This window comes from Lottia gigantea, assembly GCF_000327385.1.
Source record: "Lottia gigantea unplaced genomic scaffold LOTGIsca_67, whole genome shotgun sequence".
Lineage (NCBI taxonomy): Eukaryota > Metazoa > Mollusca > Gastropoda > Lottiidae > Lottia > Lottia gigantea.
In genome coordinates this window covers 1,194,543-1,220,534 of record NW_008710284.1, presented here as the reverse complement: position 1 = coordinate 1,220,534, position 25,992 = coordinate 1,194,543, and the positions used below count along the sequence as shown (strand labels likewise).

Sequence of the window (25,992 nt, the reverse complement as noted above, 5' to 3'; positions counted from 1 at the left end):
TATTCTAGTCTCTGATAGCTATTTTGATACTCGTCGACTGGAGTAGGCAGACTTGCTGTCAACTGAGTCAATCCTCTCGTAAACTTACTGTCCATAGGGTCATTTGGAAGAGTAGACGCTTAATTGCCTCCTAGATTCTGGTTGACTTTATCATTTTGGTTGTATTTAGATGTTTAGTCAATCCCTATGGCTCATCCAATCAAAATGCGAGAAAGCCTAAAAGAAAATGGCGGCGCCCATGAAATAACAATTAAATGTTAAAAATGGAAGAAAACAATGGTATTTAATGATTTTTAGCTAGAATATTTTAATATTTGTTTAGAAGATGACATTTTCTTTCAAACTGGTTGGTTGCCATCCATTATTTTGCCCAGAATTTCATGGAAAACATGAAATTAACGAAGCATGTGGTAGTCTTTATTTACTTGTCCTAAACTGGTCCGCACAAGAGTTGGATAGGTTTTGTTATCCAGGTTTGTTTACAAATTATGCTCTACTTTCAATTTAAAACAATACTTAATTTGCTTACAGATATGCACTGATATTGAATGACAAGTTTCAGAAGACCTTCAGATAACTGGTACATCAGCAGGTCCATGGTTAAAAGTTCTAGAATGCCTGATTCAATGACAGAAGCACTGTACATGCCAAGTTAATGGTTAGTAAGTTTAATTATAAAAGAGCTTTGTTCAAAGCAAATTGTCCATCTCAAGTATCTGGGGATAAAAAAGGTTTATTTTATTATGGCAGTCTATGGTCAGTGATGGAAAAGGATATAACAGAAAGGGTTTACTTCATTGACAGTTATCAAGTTGTCAGATCAAGTTTGCTCAGTTCACAGAGTATATCACCAGTCTGTCAACTGTCAATGTAGTAAACCCTTTATATGATACCTTTTTCCATTACTGTCCATAGTAAATTGATGTTGTTTATCTCGAGGGGGAAGTAGAGAAGAAACGTGTTGCACATGTCTAGGGATAGTTCCTAACTGGCTTATTGGAACTGATGATAGAGAATCTAACTTGTCAATAGAGAGTTTGGGCTGTTCATTTTTTTTAACAATAAATTGTTGTATTTCAGATGTCATGCCTGGTCATGTGTAAGATAGAAAACAGAAAACCAGACAAATTAAAAGAGAAAAGTTGATTATCATCATATCTTAAAACACGTCATAGATACCTACATAGTGGGCTTATCAGGTATGTTCTTAATTTAGTCATTAGGTTATACGAATATATTATCTTGTGTGTCAACAAAAAAAACCATACACAAGGCAGGTATACCCACATTGGTCCCGGAAACTAACAAACATTGGAGAAAGTTGACTTCATAGAAAACCCATGTACTCAAATAGTTCCATCAATAATGCACACTTGTGACATCATGACCATGGAAAACTGCAATAAACACGATGTACTATTAGTTTACATCCAAACCTGCGAATTCAAATTTCACCTTTGTAAAGGGGACACATGATTTTAAATTTTAATTAATTGTACGTGTACCTTATGCAGATTAGGTCAATTTGATAATGATAATGGGATTATTTGTAATACAATGTCATCTTAAGACTGGTATGAATGTTTGTAACAGATATATTTCTAATGATCCTCAATTAATATTATGAATTGTTTTCTATTTACAGGTTGGCTGCTGGACTGAAGGATTTCTCCATTTTATAATTGATATTGATATTAATTATGTTATACATATTTTAATTGTAAGACCAAACAAAAAATTAATCTTTGTTTATGATGATAGATGCTTTTGAATATTAAAATCTTGTATATTAATATGGTATCTTGTAAATTCTATTTATAATACACCAAGATATACTGTCATGTTTATAGTTTTAATTGTTAAAATCTTGTATATTAATATTGTATCTTGTAAATTCTATTTATAATACCAAGATGTTATGTGTATAGTGTTAGTTGTTAAAATTGTAATTTCAAATTATTTTTTCTGTATTTATCTATTGTATGTTGATGTATTTTGAATCTAATTCTGTGATTTGGACTGACAGTTTTGTAACCTCTCTATTGATTTATTGGTGCTTTAAGATAAACCTTTAAAATTTTACATAAATCTTTTTTAGTTTATTTAAATGCTGCCTTAAGGATTAATAATATTTTGTTTCCTTTATTTTCTTTGGGATACTTCATCACTCATTCTGATTAAGATACAACTCTATGTATATTTATCTCTGTATTTTCTGTGGGTAATTTCACTCTTTGTTATTAAAATACAGAGCTAGGAATTAATGAAACAATATTATAAGTTGTTTTTTATTCAGTTATTGTGTCTTGGTATGATTATTTTAAATCTACAATATTTCTGTCTAATCAATCAAATTATTTGTATGATTTTGTATTACAACTTTCTAGATAAAGTCACCTAAATTCTGTTTATTCTTTGTTTTATGTGTTTATCTATTGTACAGTCTTCAATATGAATAAATTCTATTAGAATATTCCATTGTTTTATATCGTTTAATGTGTTATTTGTCAGTCCAAATCCACAGCGGCTAGTGCAGTTATTGCTTTTGTGCATACCAAACATGGAAACAACACAAATGAACGCAATTCACACCCAATTTGAATCTTTACCCTCTGACCTGTGATGGGTTCTATTTTGAAGTGAAAATGCAGCCCTCTTAATGCGCCTAATTCATCTAAGCCTATTTGAAATCCATAGGTTCCTTGGGACCTCCGGCAGCACCCAGACCCGTGGCCTCAAGGGGCTTTGGCCTACGCACCTCGCCTTGGATAGATACCTCTTAATTTTTGGCTCCCTCCCTAGGCATTTTCAAGATATGCCTCTGGTTTTTTAAGAACATTCATCAACAGCATCCCTTGGGCTTGAAACTTTACTATCACTACTATTAGTTGGATTGCCACTGGTGTAGAACCTCATGTTTAGTCTTATTTAGCACTCCCAATGCACTGACATCCCTTACTGAAGCAATGGACACACACTTTAACATATTCTCTTGAAAATCAACACAAAATTTGATTAAGAAATAACTTTAATTCACGTATTTTTACATTTAAATGAATGTAAACAATAAAGCCGCCATGTTTGTTTACGTTTTGTTTGGCACTTCCATCTCCTCGCAACTTTGACCTGGATGTTTAGGCTGAAAAAAGACACAAAAACCGTTCAAAAGTACGTGAAGACCTCGTGGAATCGAGCATGAATGTAATCAAATCCTCAAATTGCCATGACAGTGGCTTGATTTAGTTTTATCCTCTTTAAACTGACGTACAGTTGAAACTTTTGACAAAAGTCCGCCATTTTGTTTTTATTACTCTATTTTGTTTTGTTTGATATTCGAGACTAAAGTACAAGAACAATTCTGTACTTTATTGGACAATCAAGTCTATGACCGGAAACACGTGACATATACAATTTTGCACTTTATTGGACAATCAAGTCTACGACCGGAAACACGTGACATATTTTGTTTAACCAGACTCAAATGTCTATAGCCCATTACGTCTTTTAGTTCGAGACTACAGGATGTAAACAAACATGGCCGACATGGAGCAGATTTTTTCAGAAACTTCTGAATTTTTGGCTGTAAAAGCAAATACACGGAGAAATGTTTCACTTTTAACGTTTTGCAAGTTGCAGAACTACCTTGGCAAGTTTATCATGTGCTGTCATGCGTGTTGACTGGAGGATAAACATTCTACAGCAATTCTAATGTCTAGAAATTATACTGTGAAAAATAACATGATATTCCTTGAGTAAGTTGTAGAATCGGTAATGAGTTGGATGGTCGTCTACAAGGCGATTTGGTGCTGTGGGTTCAAATAATCTTCAAGGTAAGAATATGGTCTTTGGGCCAGTGCTTCCAAGAGTTGGCTTTACCTGATAAAGAATGACCTATTGAGTGGCATGATGTTCCCTGTTTGAAATCGGAAAGTGATTGTTGCTCGATTGTATGTTAGTTCTGTAGTGATGAGCCTGTCACACTTGGATGATTTATGTTTTAATATGTATGATATTTTTTTTTATTTAAAATAAAATAATTACATTGAACTAAATGATTTTTCTTAATCACCACCCCCTTTGTATGGTGACCATTTGCTGTTTGCAGGTACATGTACAATAATTGTCTATTTGTACAGGAAATGCATTTCCCTACCGAAACATCCATTTAAAGGCTATCCTAATACTTAAACGTATACAAATTGAAGCAGCTTTTATTGAATGATTACGCGACAACACAAATAGCCATTATAAACAGAACTGTCTTCTGTGGGCTAAACACATCCCTAAATCACCAGTAAATGGATTTTTACATCAGTAAATATAATTGCAGTGTAGTAGGGGCTTTAGAATCACCAATAAATGGATTTTTACATCAGTAAATATAATTGCAGTGTAGTAGGGGCCTTAGAATCATCAATAAATGGATTTTTACACCAGTAAATATAATTGCGGTGTAGTAGGGGCTTTAGAATCACCAATAAATGGCTTTTCCACCAGTAAATATAATTGCAGTGTAGTAGGGGCTTTAGAGTAGAGTCCATTTCAATTTTTAAGGGGTGGAAGAGTCCATTGTAATTTTATAGGGTGGATAGGAAGAAAATGGAGTTAAGATCTCATTTCCAAAAAGTGGAAGAGTCCAAGTTGTTTTGGAAGAGTCCATTAGGGTTTTAAGGGTAGTGCAGGAAGGATTTTCTGACGAGCCGTTTAAAACCAAAAACTGGAATAGTCCATTATAACCCTGGAAGAGTCCATTTTGATTTATAGGGGTGGACAGGTATGAGCTGTTTTTAAAACAAAATGGCCATTTTTGGATTTTCAAATTTTCCCGCGCCCTAGGTCAAACCTGGGTCAAATTTAGTGCAAAAAGGTCAAGTAAGTAGGACACGGGGTTTTCCACTGGATTTTGGCAAGGGGGGATAGCTATGTTTTATTTTGGTTTTTCAGCAATTTCTGCTAAAGTATGCATTTTTTGCATGTTTTGAGGTTATTTTCTGTATTTCTATGTAAAGACACAATATTGGACTAAATACCAGTGCTATAGGTGTAAGAATTACACTACAGCACTTGAAAATAGCCCTGTGAACTAGAAATATGAAACAACCCAAGTGAAAGAGAGGCTGATCTCTGTCCAGTTGTAATTTGACCTCTGATTTCTGATTGGTCAAAATTATGCTCTTTTATTTCTATTTAAAATTAGACCTTTAAAAGACAAAGTCAATATTAGAGGGTTGGATAGAGAGAGAAAAGACACAAGAAAGATTTATTTAGTTTATTTTAGCTTGAAGAAACCAGTTGAATATTGTCCTATCAAAACAACTCTTCAATATAGTAAACAGGTGATGTTGACCTCTGACATCTAGGTCAAGGTTCACTAAATATTGGCAAGGAGCCAAACTTAATGATAGATTTCTGTCAAATTTCTTTATCATAGGCTACATTTACTGTTTCTAGCCTATTTTCATTCTTCCACTATTTCCTAGTGTGATATTTCCTTTAAAATTGATCAAAATATAAGCCTGCACATGCATTTTAATCTTTAGCACCAATGATTAAAGGGAAATAACCTTGCTGTAATTTCAGACCACAATAAAGCAGTTTCTGAGAGCTGATCTATATCAGATGCCAGTTGAAATATATCTGATTTTCCAGTCATTTGTCCCTCTAGACGGAAATAATAAAACATGCCTAGAAGATAGAGATGTATTTCAACTGTCCTCACAACCCTGTGTTTTGGGAGTAATTATCCCTGTCTGGACAGAAGCAATAACTGGGCTCGCCGCTGTGGATTTGGACTGACAAATAACCCATTAAACAATATAAAACAATGGAATATTCTAATATAATTTATTCATATTGAAGATTATACAATAGATAAACACATAAAACAAAGAATAAACAGAATGTAGGTGACTTTATCTAGAAAGTTGTAATACAAAATCATACAAATAATTTGATTGATTAGACAAAAATATTGTAGATTTAAAATAATCATACCAAGACACATTATCTGAATAAAATACAACTCATAATATTGTTTCATTAATTCCTAGCTTTGTATTTTAATAACAAAGAGTGCTGTTACTCACAGAAAAGAAAGGAAACAAAATATCTTGAGCTGTATCTTAATTAGATTAAGTGAACTAACCCACTGAAAATACAGAAACAAAATATTGAGAGCTGTCTTTAATTACAAACAGTACTGTAACCCACAGAAATATCTAGAGCTATTTTGATACGATTAAGTGGTGAAGTAATCCCACAGAAAACAAAGGAAACCAAATATTGAGAGCTGTATAAGGGTGATAAACACAAACAGGCTTAAGGCATCATTCCAATTAACTAAATAAGATTGATGTAAGCTTTAAACGGTTTCATCTTAGTTACCTCTATCTTAATTTACCGGTATATCTGTCAGTCCAAATCACAGAAACAGATTCAAAATACATCTACATACAATAGATGAATACAGAAAAAATACCTTGTACACCTAGGTATCATAATTAGAAATAGAATGTCTTGAAAACGTAAATATAAGCAATAAACTGTTACCCTATGACGATTATGGTCGTATATCAGGACAAATGTAGGCTCGACCTTGCAGCTAACCTTTGTCCTGATATACCACCATAATCGTCATAGGGTAATAGTTTATTGCTTAAATACATCAATTATAGAACTGTTAAAACAGAACCTAAACAACCATGTTGTTACTCAGAGTTTCATGCTATACGATCTTCAGACAGCTGACGTATTTCAGTCTGAGTCCCTACTGAACAGGACAGCGAACCTGTAAATAAAAAAACAATTCAAAATATTAACTGAGGCTCATTAGAAATATATCTGTTACAAACACAAACATTCATACCAGTCTAAAGATGACAGCTGAGAGCACATTTAACAGAAAATACAGGGGAATATATTATGGTATAACACACTTCTTTATTTTCCAATCTTCATCAAAATGACCTAATCTGCATGAGATACACCTACAATTTCATCAATTTTTTGGCCCAGATCTACTTTGATTGGGTCTGTTATTTCTTGCTGGATTCACAGCTAGAAAAAATGTCAGTAAAATATCTAAGTTAACTTACATGATATGTTTCAATCAAGGTTCAAAGATGGTTCCAGTATTTAACAGTATCAAAGTTCAAGTATTTAACAGTATCAAAGTTCCAGTATTTAACAGTATCTAAGTACCAGTATTTAACAGTATCAAAGTTCCAGTATTTAACAGTATCAAAGCTCCAGTATTTAACAGTATCTAAGTACCAGTATTCAACAGTATTTAAGTACCAGTATTTAACAGTATCTAAGTACCGGTACCAGTATTTAACAGTATCTAAGTACCAGTATTTAACAGTATCAAAGTACCAGTATTTAACATTATCAAAGTACCAATGTTTGAGGGGAGGGTGGTTGTTAGCGGGCTAGTCTATCAGTGAACAACTCATCTCATCTACCTGAAAAATAACAGATCAATTATTAGACTAAATTAATGTTTTATAAAACCAACTAGAAATATTTACATTTCTATTATCATTCCCTTGAAGAACCAGTTTTATCTGTATAGAGCCAACTATAAATATAGTAAGAGTTTATATGGGGAATCGATCGAGGGTACAGAAAGAAAAGGTTGAAAACCCTGGCCTGCTATATATCGTTATTCCAACAAAATTCATATTACGTCAAATGGTTAGTTGGCTAGCCAGGATTCTTAGAAAACCAAACAGTTCTTTAGTCCAACCATACTCCTATATTCAAACAAATGCTTTGTCGTTAAAACAATATTCGTATAACCCAGAAACTAAATTAAGAACATACCTGATAAGCCCACTATGTAGGTATCTATGACGTGTTTTAAGATATGATGATAATCAACTTTCTCTTTTAATTTGTCTGGTTTTCTGTTTTTCTATCTTACACATGACCAGGTGTGCCATCTGAAATACAACAATTTATTGATAAAGAAATCAACAGCTCAAACTCTCTATTGACAAGTTAGATTCTCTATCATCAGTTCCAATAAGCCAGTTAGGAACTATCCCTAGACATGTGCAACACGTTTCTTCTCTACTTCCCCCTCGAGATAAACAACATCAATTTACAATGGACAGTAATGGAAAAAGGTATCATATAAAGGGTTTACTACATTGACAGTTGACAGACTGATGATATACTCTGTGAACTGAGCAAACTTGATCTGACAACTTAATAACCATCAATGAAGTAAACCCTTTATGTTATATCCTTTTCCATCACTGGCCATAGACTGTCATAGTAAATAGACGTTATTTATCCCCAGATACTTGAGATGGACAATTTACTTTGTTAATGTCTTTGAACAAAGCTCTTTAATAATTAAACTTACTTACCAATCAATACAGTATGTAAGTAACTTGACCTGTACATTGCTGCTGTCAATGAATCAGGCATTCTAGAACTTTTAACCATGGACCTGCTGATGTACCAGTTATCTGAAGGTTTGATTTAAAGATTGTCATTCAATATCAGTGCATATCTGTAAGCAAAGGAGGTATTGTTTTAAATTAAAAGTAGAGCATAATTTGTAAACAAACCTGGATAACAACACCTATCCAACTCTTGTGCGGTAATTTTAGGACCAGTAAATAAAGACTACCACATGCTTCGTAAAATTCATGTTTTGCATGAAATTCTGGGCAAAATGAAGGGTGGCAACTAACCAGTTTGAAAGAAAATGTCATCTGCTAAACACATAATAAAATATTAAAGCTAAAAATCATTTAATACCTTTGTTTTCTTCCATTTTTAACAATTAATTTTCATTTCATGGGAGCCGCCATTTTCTTTTATGATCTCTCGCATTTTGATTGGCTGAGCCATGGGGTTTGTCTAAACATCTAAATATAACCAAACTGATAAAGTCAACCCGAATCTAGGAGGCAATACTATCTTGTATACATTAATTCAAATGGAGTTTTACGCTCTACCCTTCTGCACCTGCTTTGGCTATTGATGACAGACAACGCTATGCAGTTTGCAATGAGGGAGGGAAATTTCGCAAGGACGTTCTCTTAAGGTCTTGATTGACAGCAAGAATACGAGGGAATTAGGTGTTTCTTGTATTGGGGAGACTGATAGATCTTGCAATTCCGCTAAAACTAGGCGTTTTATGTTGTCACCATCGCTACGCTTACCTTCGGGAGAAGCTTTAGATGGAACGGCTGTTCTCACGACCAAAGCCAGGCACTAACACCAAAGGTTTGGGAAGAAAAAAGACAATGAAATCGGACAATCGTTTACTTTATGTACACAACAGAATGATATCCACAACAATGATAACAATTTGGCTCTTCTTTAAACCAATAACAATAAAAAATATAAAAACAGAATTCAAGATGTCATTTTGAAGAATTCTTTTCGAAATCCACACTGATCGATTGCAGTTAAAATACACACACGTACATCTACAGTTAATAAGTCAATCAGTTTATTGATCTAGTTACTAGGTCAAACAGTTTATCGATCTAGTTACTAGGTCAAACAGTTTATCGATCTATATCGTCAGTTTATCGATCTACAGTTACTAGGTCAATCAGTTTATCGTTCTACAGTTACTAGGTCAATCAGTTTATCGATCTAGTTACTAGGTCAATCAGTTTATTGATCTACAGTTACTAGGTCAATCAGTTTATCGATCTACAGTTACTAGGTCAATTAGTTTATCGATCTACAGTTACTAGGTCAATCAGTTTATCGATCTACAGTTACTAGGTCAATCAGTTTATCGATCTACAGTTACTAGGTCAATCAGTTTATCGATCTACAGTTACTAGGTCAATCAGTTTATCAATCTACAGTTACTAGGTCAATCAGTTTATCGATCTACAGTTACTAGGTCAATCAGTTTATCGATCTACAGTTACTAGGTCAATCAGTTTATCGATCTAGTTACTAGGTCAATCAGTTTATCGATCTACAGTTACTAGGTCAATCAGTTTATCGATCTACAGTTACTAGGTCAATCAGTTTATCGATCTACAGTTACTAGGTCAATCAGTTTATCGATCTACAGTCAATCAATCAGTTTATCGATGAGGCCAGTGTTTTTAGCTCCAAGTCCAATAATATACACCCATGTTGTATAGAACGCACACACGATCCACTTTTCTTTGCTTCATTTTATGCCCAGAGTTTTAACTTCGTATCGGAATAGCACATGCATATTGTTCTTTCGTCAAAACCAAAATGACATTTACTTTCCCAATGAATGCACGTGCATTCTTATCCTAGGCATTTACAAGAGATCTACACAATGAAGTTGTAGCACAGGATACACACTATCAATTGAATATGCCGGATGAGATAGAATTAGTTCAATGTTAAATATGCATGTGCATTTCAATACGCGTGTGGTTGCATAAGGTCAGTGTTATTTTGCTGGTAATATTGACCCTGTTGCTGATAATACGATGAATAGTGAGCATTTTGAGATGGGGCGAGGTGAGATGGGACGGAGTAAGCAGTGGGGGCCTCAGGGTAATGGCCAATTGACGGGGAGTAGCGAGGTTGCCCTTGGGAATATTCGTGGGGTTCTTCAGAGGTTCCGTTGTGAGGTTGTCTATACTCTTCTTCAGCCTCATTGGAGTAACCTTCATCGTTAGAAATTCCTGTGGATGATTCACTCTTGTCCTCGCTTATTCTTTGTCGTTTTCCAGGGTTGTCGTATTCGCTTGGTAGCTGTTCCTCGGGCTGGCCTGGGTTGTCGAGGGACTGAAGCAGGGCGGAACCAGGATACATCTGAGGAGTCATATTATTAGGCGCTACTGTCACATTGGGTGGACTATGAGGCGATCGTCGAACCGAACCATCGTGATTTCTTTTCAGGACGTTTTCGGAGCCGTAAGTATATCCTTCGCCGTTTGCGATCGGACTCTGCTCGCTGTATGGTCGCATGGAAGTATGATTCGGAGAGTACTGTTCTTGTGCTGTGGGGTAATTTGGCATGTATGGTCTACTCATTGGTGGGTAGGGGATCTGTGGTCGCATCGGTGGCTGAACAGCGGCAGGATGGGCTAATGGGTAGAATCCGGGACGATACTGTGGGTTGTTGTATGCAGCTAGACCGTTAGGTGGTGATGGAGAAAGACGATCTGTAGATGAATTGTAGCTATCTCGGAAGCCCTTGGCGAAAGGATTGTGGTCGATTTTCAGCTGAGTAATCTGAAAGTAGGAAAATAAATGTTATAGTGATATACTCAAATCATGGTAGATAATAACAGTTTGATTTATCAAAGGTTGTTCGAGTCTATGACATCTAAACCTGCTTACTCTTTTGGAACACTTGATGCCAATCTACGACTGAGTAAGTGAACCTTGCATCCTTATTGGAGAACCCATATATAATATTTTTTTTTACCATTACAATATACTTTATTCCAACAGTTGCAGGTGCGCTAAATATTCAGGAAAAAGTCCTTAGAAAGAAGCGAGAGCACACCTGGCCACTGGCGTTCCTATGCTTCATTAGGTGGATGGTTTGGTAGAAAGGCTACTGCCCATGGACTCAAGTAAATTATTATACTTACGTCAGTGTTTTGGTAGGCTGTCACGCCAATAAACTGTGTCTCGGTAAAACTGTGAGTGAGAAGCTTCTTTTGCTCACCAGGAGCTCCGACCTCAATCACGTGCAATCTGGGTTGGTATTTGTGCATGGAGTTGAGAACAATCTGAAATGAGAATCGACAACTTGAGTATGGGTTATTTGTTTTGGAGAATATTGATACAATTTACGAGTGAGTCAAGGTGTGGAATGGATACATTTACACCATCTATCTCTGGAGTACAAGACAAAAACCTGTCAAATGAGGTTTTCTAGCCTAATAATGTGTGTCAGGGACACTTAGAGCTTCTTGTTCATCCTTTAAATAAGGTGTCCGATATCAGTGGATCATAGCTATTGTAGAGATATATCATTTGACTTGATTTGATGAATAGCGAAGACGACACTCTTTTGAACCTCGTTGGGCTTCTCAGGCCTGAAGAAATGTGTCCGAGTTGAGGAACAAGAGAAAACCATTAGGTTTTAAACAACAAAGGACACTTACCACTCCGCCATGACCGTCACTATTTTTGTTGTTAGTTAGTTTTAGTTTACTGAAGACGATATCTTGTTTCATCCAATGGCTGCCAGTGTTAGGGGAGTCGGGATGAAGATACACTCGTCCAGCTGAAAAATAAAGAAACAAATGAATAAATGAATGAATGCGTGGATAAATGCATGAATATACCCCCTACCCCTTATCATATCCCGCAAACCCAAGTTCTCCCGATCCAAAAGACAGGACAGGACACAGTATCGATCTGCTGTGGTTATTGATATGAGACCATATTAATTGAGCTGTATTATATAATATTTATACAACATATCACTAATTAACTGTTCATTACAATATCTAATAATAATACAGAATGTAATAATGTCTATCTCTTTATTAACAATTATATTTAAAGACACGCTTCATGCTTGTCAGTGGAAGGAGGAGGTAGTAGGGGGCGCTGGTGTTAGTCGTGATCTTGTTTATGTTGCTATATCTGTCCTATTATTATAACGTCTTCCCTAGGATCAATTATTTCTATAGACACACTCCATACTCGCTGGTGGTAGAGGAGGGGGGGGGGGGGTGTCCTTTTCAGTGACTTTGTCTGTCCTCGTCTTTCCCTATTAAAAATTATATCTAAGGACAAGCTTCGAGCCAAGTTTTGCCCACATTGCAGCTTTCAGATCAAGTTAAATGCTATTATTTTCATGCAAACAGATGTGCTTAATGGATGCTAATTTTTACCATTACGATAGTGCAACAATTGCAGGTGCGTTGAATTTGCAGGAAAAAGAAAAAAGAGCACGTTCAACTCGAGAATATACCCGACCAGTATTGGTTGACCTTTAAGCTATATATTACGTGACAGACTTCTTAGCACTTCATTATTTTGTTACCAAACTCGGTTGATAATGAGCTATATTATCGGGTACTTGGAAAAGAAAGTAGCTACGTTTATGAAACTTACGAAAACATCCCATATGGCATCAATGAACAACTAAACTGAGCTCATGGGTTCATTTCAAAAGAAAACCGAAAGTAGCTATACCAGCATGTGACGTCAATGACTTGATTATGTTTTAAATTTTCTCAATTTTGAACTCGCCCTATTTATGTATACAACAAAAAATACTATACACAGGGATAATCTAGACAACTATACTATTGGATGAGGGTCCATGGTTAACGTATAGGTCGTTAGCTGATATCAAATAGTTGTAGCACGACCATCGATAGAGCCTAGACGAGGTGATCAATGTTTTCAAGATGAAGGAAAGCCGGTGACAATCACAATCTTGGATGTCAGGTGCTCAAACCTAAAGAACAAAAAGACACGACAAGGGGCTTGCACATTTCAGCTGATCCAATTAGAAACAGTACGGTGACCGGGTTGGGGTCAATACAATGTCTAAGACGTCATTAATCCAGAATTACAATTGAATCGGTCAACATGCATAAACCTGTTAACCTCCTGATTGAAATTAGCTAAAAATGGCCAAACAACTCAGCAGTGACCTAACCAGTCTATTGTGTGACGTGTGTTGGCATGGGGATGGACAGAAAGGAAAAAACAGCTGGTTACTTTACGTCACACTGGGCCATTTTCCTTCAAACTGAAAATATCCTGAAAGTCGTGATAAACAATCCAACCAAACTGTGAACCATGTCGCATCCTGAACGTTTCTGGGTGACATTCGGAATTTTGTCAAGAGCAACGTTAATAGCAATTAGCGAGTTGTTCGATATTTTTAGATGTAAGAAGAAAAACTGATGCAGGTTTTGTTTTGTGTGAAGTCTTGAACTAAATGGTCAAGGTTATTCGGTCTCTCATTTTCAATCGACAATTTTTTTCTTTGTCTGGGATAAGCCTAATACTATTGTAATAATAACTATATCAAATAAACAATATAAGCTATGTGGACTCTCTGAAAACCTACCGAGTTGAAAAACCCAGTGGCTGAGTTGTATCAGTTGTTCCGAAAGAATGAGAATATCCTGTTTTTTTATTTGCAAAAAAACATGGTTTTAGCTATATGAAGTCTACAAAATTTCCTCAATGCACACTGTATCGTGTCGCTCGTCTTCAAAGGAATATTCAAAAGCCGAAAGGTACAAGGAACTATCATTTCATTTCTCAAAAGGGGAAATTCCACTCAGATGTGGATAAATCTGACTCCTTTGTTTGCGTATGGATTCTTTAAATCAAATGATCAATGTACTTACTTTGAGGAAGTTGTTCAGCGGCCCCACATGGCACCCACCGTCCTGATTGAAATTTCCAATGGTTGGGGTCAGCAAGGATCATGTCTACAAATACATTGTATTGTTTGGTAGGTTCCAGGCCGGTCAGGCTGTACTGTAGGGTTGGAAACATGCGTCTGAAATATAGAAATACCAACAAAATTTAATAGAAATATCACTTGGATTAACTCAAATAGATACTCGATAAGAAAATTGGTGACAAAAATAAGAAAATATATGGAAATTGAAATAAAATTATATTTATATTTATAAAAATATTTATAGAAATCTATGAATTTAATTTCCAATTTTAATTTATAATTTATTCTTTAACATTCTTCATAAAAATATTGTTTAAAAAACAACAAGGACAATATTAATTATTCTAAAACAAACTTTCAAGAATTTATAAATAATAATTTGTTTTATTTCGCTTTTTGCTTGCAAGAAATATTATTTACAAAACATCGATGAAAATATAATTTATTGTAAACAAAATTTTCTAAATATTGTAAATAATTTCAAAAATCATTTCGCCTGTCGCTTGTCAAAAATATTGTTTACAAAACAACGAAGAAAAAATATAATTTATTGTAAACAAAATTTTCTAAATATTGTAAATAATTTCAAAAATCATTTCGCCTGTCGCTTGTCAAAAATATTGTTTACAAAACATCGATGAAAATATAATTCATTGTAAACAAAATTTTCTAAATATTGTAAATAATTTCAAAAATCATTTCGCCTGTCGCTTGAATGAGTATTTGTGCAGGTTGTTTTGAATATAAAATAAAAGATAAAAACGAAGATAATTTGTTTTGTTTGTTAAAATATCAAAATTGCCGAATTTATATCAAATAAATTAGAAAAATATCTCTTTGACAACAACATCACACTCGTTAATATCAATTTTATATTTTAGTATAAATTGAAAAGAAGATAACATACTTATAAAAATATTAATAATTGCCTAAATTAATATCAAACGAAATGGAAATTGTAAATATTTTTAAGAAAACAAGCACTAAGAAAACAGTGTACACCTTCGATGTTTAGCTAAGCAATCTAACCAATTAATTATTAATTAATCAAGGCGTTATATTTTAATTTGACTATCCGCGGTGATATCTGTTATATCTTATATCATTATCATCACATTTTATCTGCCCCATTAACTTCTCACAAAAATAAATAAAATTCTAAGGTATACATATCAAAACAATTAGTTTCGATTTTTGACTGTTCAAATAAATAAATTAGAAATATTTATGTAAATGAAATGAATGGAGTTTTACGTCCTACTTTTAAAGATTTATGTAAACAATTGGTTTCCTAGGTTTTAAGATTGTTTAGAAATTTCAGTAATCAATGAAATCGAAATGTAAACAAAATAATGCGGAAATTGTATTTTTTTTTCTGATTTTATCTGTTCGAATCCACATAAAAGATTTGTTTTAAAAAGTTTAAATTGTATGAGGTTTAAAAAATATAAAATAAAGAAATTTTAAAGTATATCTTCAATTTTTCTTTTAGAATTTTTAATTTAACCTCTTCGATTTCTTTCGATTCATCTTTATCAATTTTTAACCAATATTTTATCAATCCTCTCAAATCGTCCTCCTTTTCCCTCCAAAAAATAGACAGAAATTAACTCACCGTCCTTGTTTCGTAATGATCATTTCACAAGTATGTTGATGAAATTTCACCCATAATTCTCGATTGCATAGATAAACACACACTTTACCAGCACTTCCATGTGTGTCTTGAACTCTCATCCCTTGGGGTGGGGAACATTGGACCGGGGCAGGTTGAGGGGCAGGATAATATGGTAGATGTTCAACAGGGGCTTGATATTCTGGGTAAGATTTTTGGTAGTGGTTTGCAGCATAGTCTGATTTTCTTGCGTTATATTCGTATCCATCTTGTCTGTATGCGTCACCTTGGACGTTCTGCAGGGGTGCGTATTGTGACGTTACGTTTTCTGAAGCTGTACAAATAAAAACAATAAAAATATATTTTAATTCATATAAAACAAAATTATAATCAAATAAATAACTAAAATACGAGACGAGCTCCATCAAGTCACCGCAAATAATAAAAGAGCATTCGAATTAGATGGCATCTTTTGCTCATAAAATTCCCAGGTAAATACTAAGTATACAAGCGATGACATAATGACGGAGTGACAGACGAAGCTCTGAAAGGATGAGCAAGACCTATCTTGGTAGCGACGATGCCATATTCATAATTGCAATGTAGCATCCTACACTCGAATGTTTATTCGCGGATTACCGACAGTTGTTTCGGCATCAGATACAGGAACAACGTCCTTAGTGAAATGACGATTGGGGAAAAGGATGTGACATTAACCTAATTTGGTGCAATAAAAATGATTCAAAAGTCCTAAGACAAGATTAAACAATAACGACAGACAATGCAGACAGTATACAATAGGGGAAATATTTCCAGACGAATAAAAGACTGGTGTTTACTTACCACCATTGGGATGATATCCATCATGCTCCTCGGGAACTTCAGACGCTTCGTGTCGAGGTGGAACTTCTGGACTGATCTGTCCGTAGCCTTGAGTCTGTGCTGTATTCTCTGCTCCATATTCGCAGTAGAAATTCTTGAGTCTGTATTGGGAGTAAGCTGCATCTTCACAGGAGGCCTCGGATGTCGGTCCGTAAGATTCGGCTGCAGTGTTTGCGTCTCGACCGCTATGCTGATACTCGTGATACACGGCTGATGCGTTTGTGGAACTCAACATTTTTCGCGTTGAAACAATCTCAAGCGTGTGATAATTTCCAAAATACAGGTCGCTAAAAAGGTGCAAATATTCGAGCTATTCACAAGTGGTGGCTTGAGAATCGTTAAGTAAAGTTCACGGTCTTTTTAGCGCTTACTGTTCAATTTCTATACCGTATTTAGCGGGTTAATAGCAATCGTAATCTTTGTGAAAATCCCCAGCGAGTTGTTGTAAACACTATTTGGTCCGTTACGATCTTGAGTTGGACTTATTCAAAATTACAAGAGAGAATTGAAATATGAATATGATTCACGGTTTTTGCGTTATATACACATAGATCACCGAGTGGACGGACATCAAAATTATCATGCCAATTAGGAAACGAGCGATCTGATTGGCTAATGGACAGTGGTCAACCAATATTTTCACCTGTGACGTCCAATCAGTGAGTTTGACATAAGTTAATTAGGGAGCTGTGAACAACAATGATTCCTGCGGCAGGCAACTCACGTAATCATCGGAGAACAAACGTAAATCAGCAGAAAATTCAACATGATTAAAATGACAGTTTCTGAACCAGGATCTGTCACAATCGACCTGAATTCCATCAAGGTTTGACAGAGATCATTGCCCAAATAGTAATTGCCAATAAGTTACTTTCTAATAACTAATTTTAACAGGGGCCTGATGACAGTTGGTAAGAGGTTAGACATCCTACCCCTAGAAAATTTAATTGCTGTTAGGGAAAGAGGGAGGGAGAGAGGGTCTGTACCGGGAACAGGGTATGTTAACTTTTGGGAGACATCTGATACCACTATGCTACTGGGACCATCATCTCCGCCACTAAGAGTTCCCACAAGTGATGACAAAGTTATTATTTGATCATCTTCACAAGCCATAAGTCGTCACACCTGGACCATTGAAGATGTTATTTGATTGGCTGTATCCATCATTTCAAATCGAACATTTTGTTCTTGACAATATTGTTAGATTCCTACAAATGTACATCGATTTAAAACATTCCAAAATCGATGCATACTCATGTTTGTTGAAACTACACAATCAGACATTAGAACAAGTGTAATTAAGGGATTAAAAGCTATTTCTTAATAAGTTGAAAAATTAACAATTAAACTGTTTTTTTTTGCAAGTTACACACCCGAGAGGCTGGATATGCTGCATATAGAATGATATTATTTGGTATTTCGTATGAAATTTTACTTCGACTTTATTGGTATAATAATAATGAGAGACTGGATGGTAGGGGCTAGATGTATTGTTAATATTGATACAAAGCTCTCATCTCATTGTTGTATTGTTCATCCAATTGATAAGGAATTGGATCTTCGATTATTCGAACATTAAAGTGGCTTTCCCACTCCAACCAATGATCATAAATAGCAAGAGGCTGATCCCCTGTTCGGATGTGACAATAACCGAAACCCTGTGTACTACAGGCTGTGAAACGTTAAGATCTTTCAACAGAAGGATATCGAAAAAGAGTAGCCTTATGCTACTGTCCTGGCAAAATCTTCACAAGCTCATGAGGAATCAGACGAAGAGAAGACCAACTTAAATCTCCACTCATTTTCCTTCAAGATGGACAAATTCCACGAGGCCAAGGTCACTGCTTTTGAAATTTGGATCCATTCGACTCCTTGAACTGAAATGTGTCCAGTGAAAAAAAGAAAAGAAAAAACCCCAAAATACAAAGTAGGTATACCCACATTGGCCCCGCCAACTAACAAACATTGGCGAAAGTTGAGCAGGTTCCATCAATAATGCACACTTGTGACGTCATGACCATGGAAAACTGCAATAAACACGATGTACTATTAGTGTTAATTCGTTTACACCCACACCTGCGAATTCAAATTTCACCTATGTAAAGTGGACACGTCATTTAAATTGAAATCAATACCAAACCTAGAAAGATTTTGTGTCCACTGCGTCATTCGTGACTTCAAGGAAATGTGGATGATAGTTGTCCTTTGGATTCAATCGTCAGGGGGTAAGGGTTATTATTACTTACTTTTTCTAGTTTCGATAATAGGGAAAAGGAAACGTATTTCCTTTATATAGATTGAGTATATCAATTTGGGATCATTGTGAATATTTTTATAACGCTAAAGAGGTATCTAATTTTTTAAATGTACACTAGTTATTAGCCGCCACTTATACAAAGGCATTCGTGTACACGTTTTACATAGGCATTAGATTATACACCTTCATGTATCTCTTTCTCCAGTGATTTCAGTGGAAGCTGAACAGATCTGTCCGGAGCCCGACCCAGTAATAAATGCCTACAGATACAGCGATGAACAGTTTCTGGAGGCTGGAAGCTGGTTGAATTACACCTGTTATATGAACTATATATTGCTCTCGGGATCACTGACCAGACAATGCCAGTCTGATGGTACCTTCTCAAACAGTCCTCCAGTGTGTATTTGTAAGTTTTGCAATGTACTGAACCGCTGTGACTATTGGACCTTGCTCTATATCTCGGTCCTTGTTTATGACGCCTCGTTCACACTCCTAACTTAAGCATATCTTAATGCCCTGATACCAATGCATGTTATATAAGCGAATGAAGAACTGAAACTTCAACGGTAGTTTGACATATGAAGATCAAGATCAAATATTAGCACGATCAAAAGAGATTTGACAGCCAAAAAAGCTAATTTTTGAAAATGTATAGAGAGCGTGTAAGGTGTTCGCTGGTACTTCAAAGTGTCAGCTGTCAAGGGATCTTTAGATGAATTCAATATTCTAAGAGTTGCTTTATCAGCTGACATTAATATCTGCTCGAACCTTCCGAAAAGTACCAGTGCTTCAACTAATATTTTAATTTATTATATCTTTGACAGATTCATGCGGGTCACCTCCCAATATAACAGATATGCTGATGGAGGTACCAGGTCTTAGCCTGGACGGTTCTATAGCTCGATACACCTGTATCCACGACCCTACAGTTACATTTCAAGCTGTATGTAGACGTGATCTTAACTCATGGTATTACAACTACACCATGTGTCCACGTAAGTTGTTAAGGGGAGCCCTGGGAGGTGAAGGGGAGGGGGGGGGGGGGGTGTCTACCATTGTTCATATTATGAAAAACTCTGCTTTGGGTACGTCAACACGATACATACATGATGGTACACATTCTCAGCAACTCTGAAGACGTTGCAGAATTTTAATGACTCATCTTTATAATGGGATTCGGATTTCGCCTTCGATGATCATCTCTGTATGGTATAGGTCCTACAATTCCCGTTTTTACCTTACAGACCCGGAGAATCTTTTCATGGTGGGAAAACCAGATAGAAATAAAATAGACAAATTTTTCAAAAGAGTAACAGATGGTGACTTAGGTACCTGTGAAAGTAAACCAGACCCTGTCAAGTTTTGGTTCGCGAACAAAAACGTGGATATAATCAGTTTCAACATGACTTTTGGCACCCTGCCTGGTATGTACGTAAACATTTCTCAGGGTCGTAACATACGGAATGTAAGAGGAGCTGACATGGAAAAAGCGTCTAGCGCTACAGGCTGTGCACGTTATAGTCCCCTAGACAGTTGGAAATCGAAAAAGAGCTGGCTAATGCTGCTGTCCTGACAAAATTTATTTCCAGATGTACTGCTCAATGAGATATTGGGCAATGAGACATACAACTTCATTTCATAAAGATTCAGGAGGGTAGGACGTAGATGTAGTCGTATTCACAAACGCAAACCCATCTCTTGTCGATCTCCAAACATTCATTTTTCAGCCGATTTGGAAAAAATAATCCTTCAGGTTGTCAGAAGCAATGATGATGTATACTGGATAAAGAAATCAGACGACACACGTAGAGAAGTCTTTACAGATCTAGAATCCGCGGACACAATTCACATAGAATATTCACAAGGTGAACAGGGCTCCTACGGTAGAAACATCAACGTAAAAGGTGTTTTGACAGACGGTACAATGGCTAATCTGTCTATTTGTGAAATAAATGTCACAGGAAATTACCGCAATGGTAAGTTGAAGCTACTGTATTGCCCGCTACGGGGGTGTCACGCGGGGCTAGAGACGTTGCCTTGGCTGATAGAAATCGGGGAGTGAAGGGTGTGAGGGGCTGGCCAATTTACGGAATCCTGTTGGTTAGCAGAAATTAGGAAAAATTATTTACCTTGACTGACAAGTTGAAGGCGATTAAGAGTTATTGTCCTTGACTAACTAAAACAATAAATCGAGGACATCTATTCAATATCTTACAGCATAAATTTTCGGCGATTGACGTTTGAGTTATCGCCCCTTACAATGAAGCTGCCACTTGTGAACTGCTGCCGTGAGCGTATGTTACCTTGTTGCGCATTATTATCAATTTTCATTTAAAATTCCAAAAGAAAACGAAGTTTTGTTTTAGAAGACAAATAGAAACTTTATATTTTATCTGTGTACTTTATCGAACCTCGATATCGTCGATATTCGATATGACCAAGTCGATGTAAGATATCGACATACAGGCTAAGTCTGAGACAAACATTGACTTTGGATCGATAGATAAGTCATAAGTAGTCATACAAAACCTATACAAGATATTATTACTCTTAATTGCCCAAAGGTGACTCGGTAAGCGTAAGACCAATACGGTGTATCCTTAAACCACTGGAGATGAGGGAATGGCATTTGTATTTAATCAGGTAAAATTGAAGAGGTTGCATTTAAGGGTGATATCAACAGATTTTGCAGTCTTTAACTTCTAACCCATACATAAAACCTTGTAGTCAATTCTTGCTAAATTTACCTATACCAGCTATCCGCTGTCCTGGCAAAATTTCCCTCATTGCACCCTGCATGGCGTTGTCCGTCTTCATTAGCCCACATGGTGCACAAGAGTAGGACGTAAAACTCCATTGATTTCATTTCCAGGAAGATGCAATGGACCCCTAGATTTTAAATATGGCACCGAAGCCTACTTCGACTCTGAAGAACTTCGAGTAAAATGCTTACCGGGTTTTTACCATCATAAAGGAGTTGATTTCGTAAAATGTGACGACGATACACTCAATTGGCATACAACCTACATCGTATGTGCTCCAGGTAACAATATACATATATATATAACAATGAGGATTATATTTAGCAATGTGGACTCTCTAAAACCGACACAGTGTTGTCGTATACCAAAGAAGCCTTAGTGTGTTCAGGTACCAAGGTAGATTTAGTGTGTTCTCAAGAAAGTGATACAGAGTTGACAATTCTCTTATACAAAAGTATTCTAAATGTCAAGTTAGTGGAAGAGATGGCAAATAGACACGACCGGACATTACATTAGCATTATTTAGCTTCGAGGACTCTCCCAAAAGAATGCAAAGCTGACACTCCCAAGATTACTCAAAGCAACATCAAAGCAGACTGCGCTGTGCCTCATACGAAAGTTTTGCCACTCTGTAGGGATGCCCAGTACTCATAAGCTCGATTGGATGCAGAAGAGTAGGGCGGAAAACTCCAATCATTTGAAAGGGTGCACTTTGGCAAGTAAGGATGCACTGTCCGTGTATTTTTCTTTTACAGAGGAAGCGTTGATACGAACAGAAGCAAGCAATCCAGATCAGAAGGCCCTGTTTGATTTACAAGACGATACCTGCTATACACTCTCTGAAGGAACAGACAGAATACTTGGAGTCAGCCCCAGTCCGGGAAACAACATGGTCATTACAGCTATTTCATTCAAGTTCAAAGGTAAGCCTTAGAACAAACTAAGAACATCAATAGCTTAACTACCATAACAGCTAATCTACCATAACAACAGCCAAACCATCAACACCAGCTAAAACACAACATCAACAACTAAATACTGCACCAACTATAATATCAAGAAAAGCAAAACATCTGACCAGGGCAAAATTCTCAGTAGACACTGAACGGTTGCGGCACCAGCAAACAAATCATCATCAACAGTTAAAGACCAACAATCATTTACCTGCGCTAACTGAAAATAAATTCTACATTGTCTGTTTGTAGAGGTAGAGCAGCGTAGAGCCTTCGTAAACCCTGTCTTTAAAATGGATGGCGTAATGGTCAATCCGAACTGCGTGCAAAGGACACAGAAGACTCTTACCATAACCTGTACGTTCAACCCAGCTGGCAAAGGAGAAGAGATCGAAATTGTCCACAACTCATCTTCTACGATATCCCTGTGTGAAATACATGTCATAGGACACATCAACGGTAAGCTCTGGTTAGAAGAGAATCCTTAGATCTATCATGAGGTTAAGTAGATCTGGATTTCGTTGATTGCGTCTTCTCATGATGAACAATATTGCTTCCGTGTGTATTAGCCCCAAAGACTCAAAGAATTTGAGTCCCATTTTACCATCTTTATTAAGATCGTTTAGAGAATACATGTCCCGATTCCAAACTATGAGAATCCATTCCACAACGCTTCTCCACTCTGGAAAGTTCATATGGCCAATAAACTTTTGTAAATGTCACTGCCGTACGTGCATCAGCTCTTTTTAATATTTCAGCATACGAGTGTTTCCCACAGCATCCTTACTTATACCAGGGAAAGATGAACCATACCATATTTGGACATGCCTGTGAGAGGTGGGACGGCGTACCAGCCAGCCATCCAATGACATTTGATTTTTTTCCTGATTCTTCACGGACTCAGGCTGAAAATTACTGTCGGGATCCAAATAAAAATCAGTTCCGTCCTTGGTGCTTCATCAAAAACTACACTGAAGAACAGCTCTGTCCAGTTGTAAAATGTGGTAAGTGAGGTTGATTCTTCGGAGTATCTCAATGGACAAAGAACTCCAATATTCAGAATCTTTCTTGGAAGCTTTCAGGGGCACCTTCTCAAAGGACAGACCAATTCCATAGAACAGTGTAGATAGATACCAGTTTAAAAGACCACCCCCCCCTTGATTATTACCGTTAAGCAGACCAGTTACACCCGGATAGGTCAAATAGGCCAATTCAGGTGTCCCTGCCCTGGACAACAATCACTAATAATGGTTCTTGTTTTTGTAGAAGACAACTGTTCCAAACAAAAAGACGGAAAGGATTACGGAGGTCAACTGAATGTTACGATCATGGGTACAGATTGCGTTGCCTGGAGCAGCATTGACAGCAACAGTAGTGTCCAAAACCTTAAGAGCTTTACAAACTACTGCAGGAATCCTGGGAATGGGTACTCATCCCCTTGGTGCTTTACAGGCTTGGACGGAACTTTTGAACGGTGTAACAACATTCAGTGTCGTAAGTATTAAAATGATGATTTCCTAATTTAAATAAGTCATCTTTCTTCATTATTCCGGTCCAGACAGCTGTATATTGGTACGGATTTTCTAGGGAAGATTAATGCCAAGAAGTTTGGGGACAAGAACTAGCTGGTAGAAAGATCCCTTTGAACCCCAGTTGGTCTCCTTCTAAAATTAATCCCATGAGGTTTGTCCAAGGACCAGCTGGTAGACAGGATCAAGCTATCCTTGTAAAAATGGTCTTTCTTTCTTTCTTCCTCTGTCACTTGATCACAGTTAGGAAGGATGTTCCACCATCGGTAGCTTAAGGACTGGAACACCAGATTCGACTCTGTGATTGAGATTGCCAACCCCATTTACTCTACAGAGTTCACAATGTATGTACATGTGTAATGAACTGGATGTGTATTCGTTTTCAGCGAAAGAGTTCAAATACGTCCACTACAACCAACCGGAAGATTTCACCGGTCACCTTTGGTTCCCAGAATGTTATTGGTTTGGAACAGATCGTTTAAGACTTTTTGGAGTTAATGTTACTGACGACTGGTTGCAAGACTGGAACATACAGAATAATTCACGTCTTTATTGCTTCGGATCAGATGATCTAACTTTGACGGAGCTTCATATTGAAAGCTACGGTGAGTGCGTTTTTCTGGCACAATAGAGTTAGCATCACAGGTTCTCCAGGCCTTCCTAATCCTTTCGTGACGAAGCAGCTCGCTTTTTGATCATGCTATTATTGCCCTTTATCGGAGGGCTTATCTCTATGACAAATTGTACTGATGAAGACTTTGAAACCAAAACACATTCCAGCAGCATTGGGTGGCCACTTAGATCGTTCTACCTCCTGTTGTGTGCGTTCTCAATTTAAAATTTTCAACTCCAGATTTACCTACGACCACCATTACAACAGAACCAACGACTGTGTCCACAACAACTTCCACTACGTCTACAACAACCATAGAGGTCCTGACTACAACGACAGCTACAATTTTAACAGATACATCAACCGCATCCACCCTCACAGTGGTTACAACTTCAACCGCAACAGACGCAAAGATCTCATCCTTAGTACCAGCGACCACGACCACCACTAGCACAAAACCAACCACTTCCACTGGTCATATCTTCAGCGGAAGTACCACCCGAAGGACAATAATTTCAGAAACCCAATGCTTTTGTAAATGCAACATGGAACCATCTTTGTTGACGGATGAAATCGCCGAGGAGAGGATCGCCCAAATCAACAAAGAACTTTACATCGAGAAGCAGAAACTGACGTCATCGATACGAAAACTGACGTCAGCTCATGACGAAAGACCGTCTGCTACGTATCTCGGTTCGTCTGCTATAGCTATTTTTAGCTGTGTGATGCTGTTGGTCGTTCTACCCGATTTATTCAAAATAATCTACTATTTTTACACTATTTTTAGAAATAGAATTAATGGGACCAGTGGCAAGTTGGTCCGACTGTAAAATTTCTAGAATTTTGTAAAGTTTTTATATTATGATAAGATATTCTATTGATGGATAACCATTGTGAGTTATAAATAATAAAAGCTTATGTTACACCAACACCAACGGCTTAAGATATCACTTCTGGGAACATGGGTCTAGTAGTAAGAAAATAAGCGCCTTACAACTTAGCACAACCGTATGGGCAAG

The 25,992-nt window shown here is 36.6% G+C and overlaps 4 protein-coding genes across 4 annotated transcripts; 1 reads left to right on the top strand and 3 right to left on the bottom strand.

Annotated features, from left to right (window-relative positions):
- Positions 1-10,383: 10,383 nt before the first annotated feature.
- On the bottom strand, positions 10,384-11,031 carry LOTGIDRAFT_167567 (hypothetical protein; the record flags this gene model as incomplete). Its single annotated transcript, XM_009065060.1, has 1 exon — positions 10,384-11,031. One exon carries the CDS (start codon positions 11,029-11,031, stop codon positions 10,384-10,386), a length of 648 nt encoding a protein of 215 aa, XP_009063308.1.
- Positions 11,032-11,157: 126 nt separating this feature from the next.
- Positions 11,158-16,099, bottom strand: LOTGIDRAFT_129911 (hypothetical protein; the record flags this gene model as incomplete). Its single annotated transcript, XM_009065059.1, has 5 exons — positions 11,158-11,205; positions 11,571-11,711; positions 12,084-12,211; positions 14,307-14,461; positions 15,981-16,099. Coding segments are annotated over 5 exons (591 nt in total), but the record flags the coding sequence as incomplete, so codon positions are not given.
- Positions 16,100-16,123: 24 nt separating this feature from the next.
- LOTGIDRAFT_167565 (hypothetical protein) lies at positions 16,124-17,094 on the bottom strand (the record flags this gene model as incomplete). The annotated part of the gene is made up of 2 exons (XM_009065058.1): positions 16,124-16,311; positions 16,821-17,094. Coding segments are annotated over 2 exons (462 nt in total), but the record flags the coding sequence as incomplete, so codon positions are not given.
- A 2,878-nt stretch (positions 17,095-19,972) lies between these two features.
- Positions 19,973-25,803, top strand: LOTGIDRAFT_167564 (hypothetical protein; the record flags this gene model as incomplete). The annotated part of the gene is made up of 10 exons (XM_009065057.1): positions 19,973-20,111; positions 20,361-20,540; positions 20,844-21,092; positions 21,989-22,159; positions 22,634-22,801; positions 23,084-23,290; positions 23,590-23,835; positions 24,098-24,325; positions 24,747-24,965; positions 25,214-25,803. 10 exons carry the CDS (start codon positions 19,973-19,975, stop codon positions 25,801-25,803), a joined length of 2,397 nt encoding a protein of 798 aa, XP_009063305.1.
- Positions 25,804-25,992: the final 189 nt, after the last annotated feature.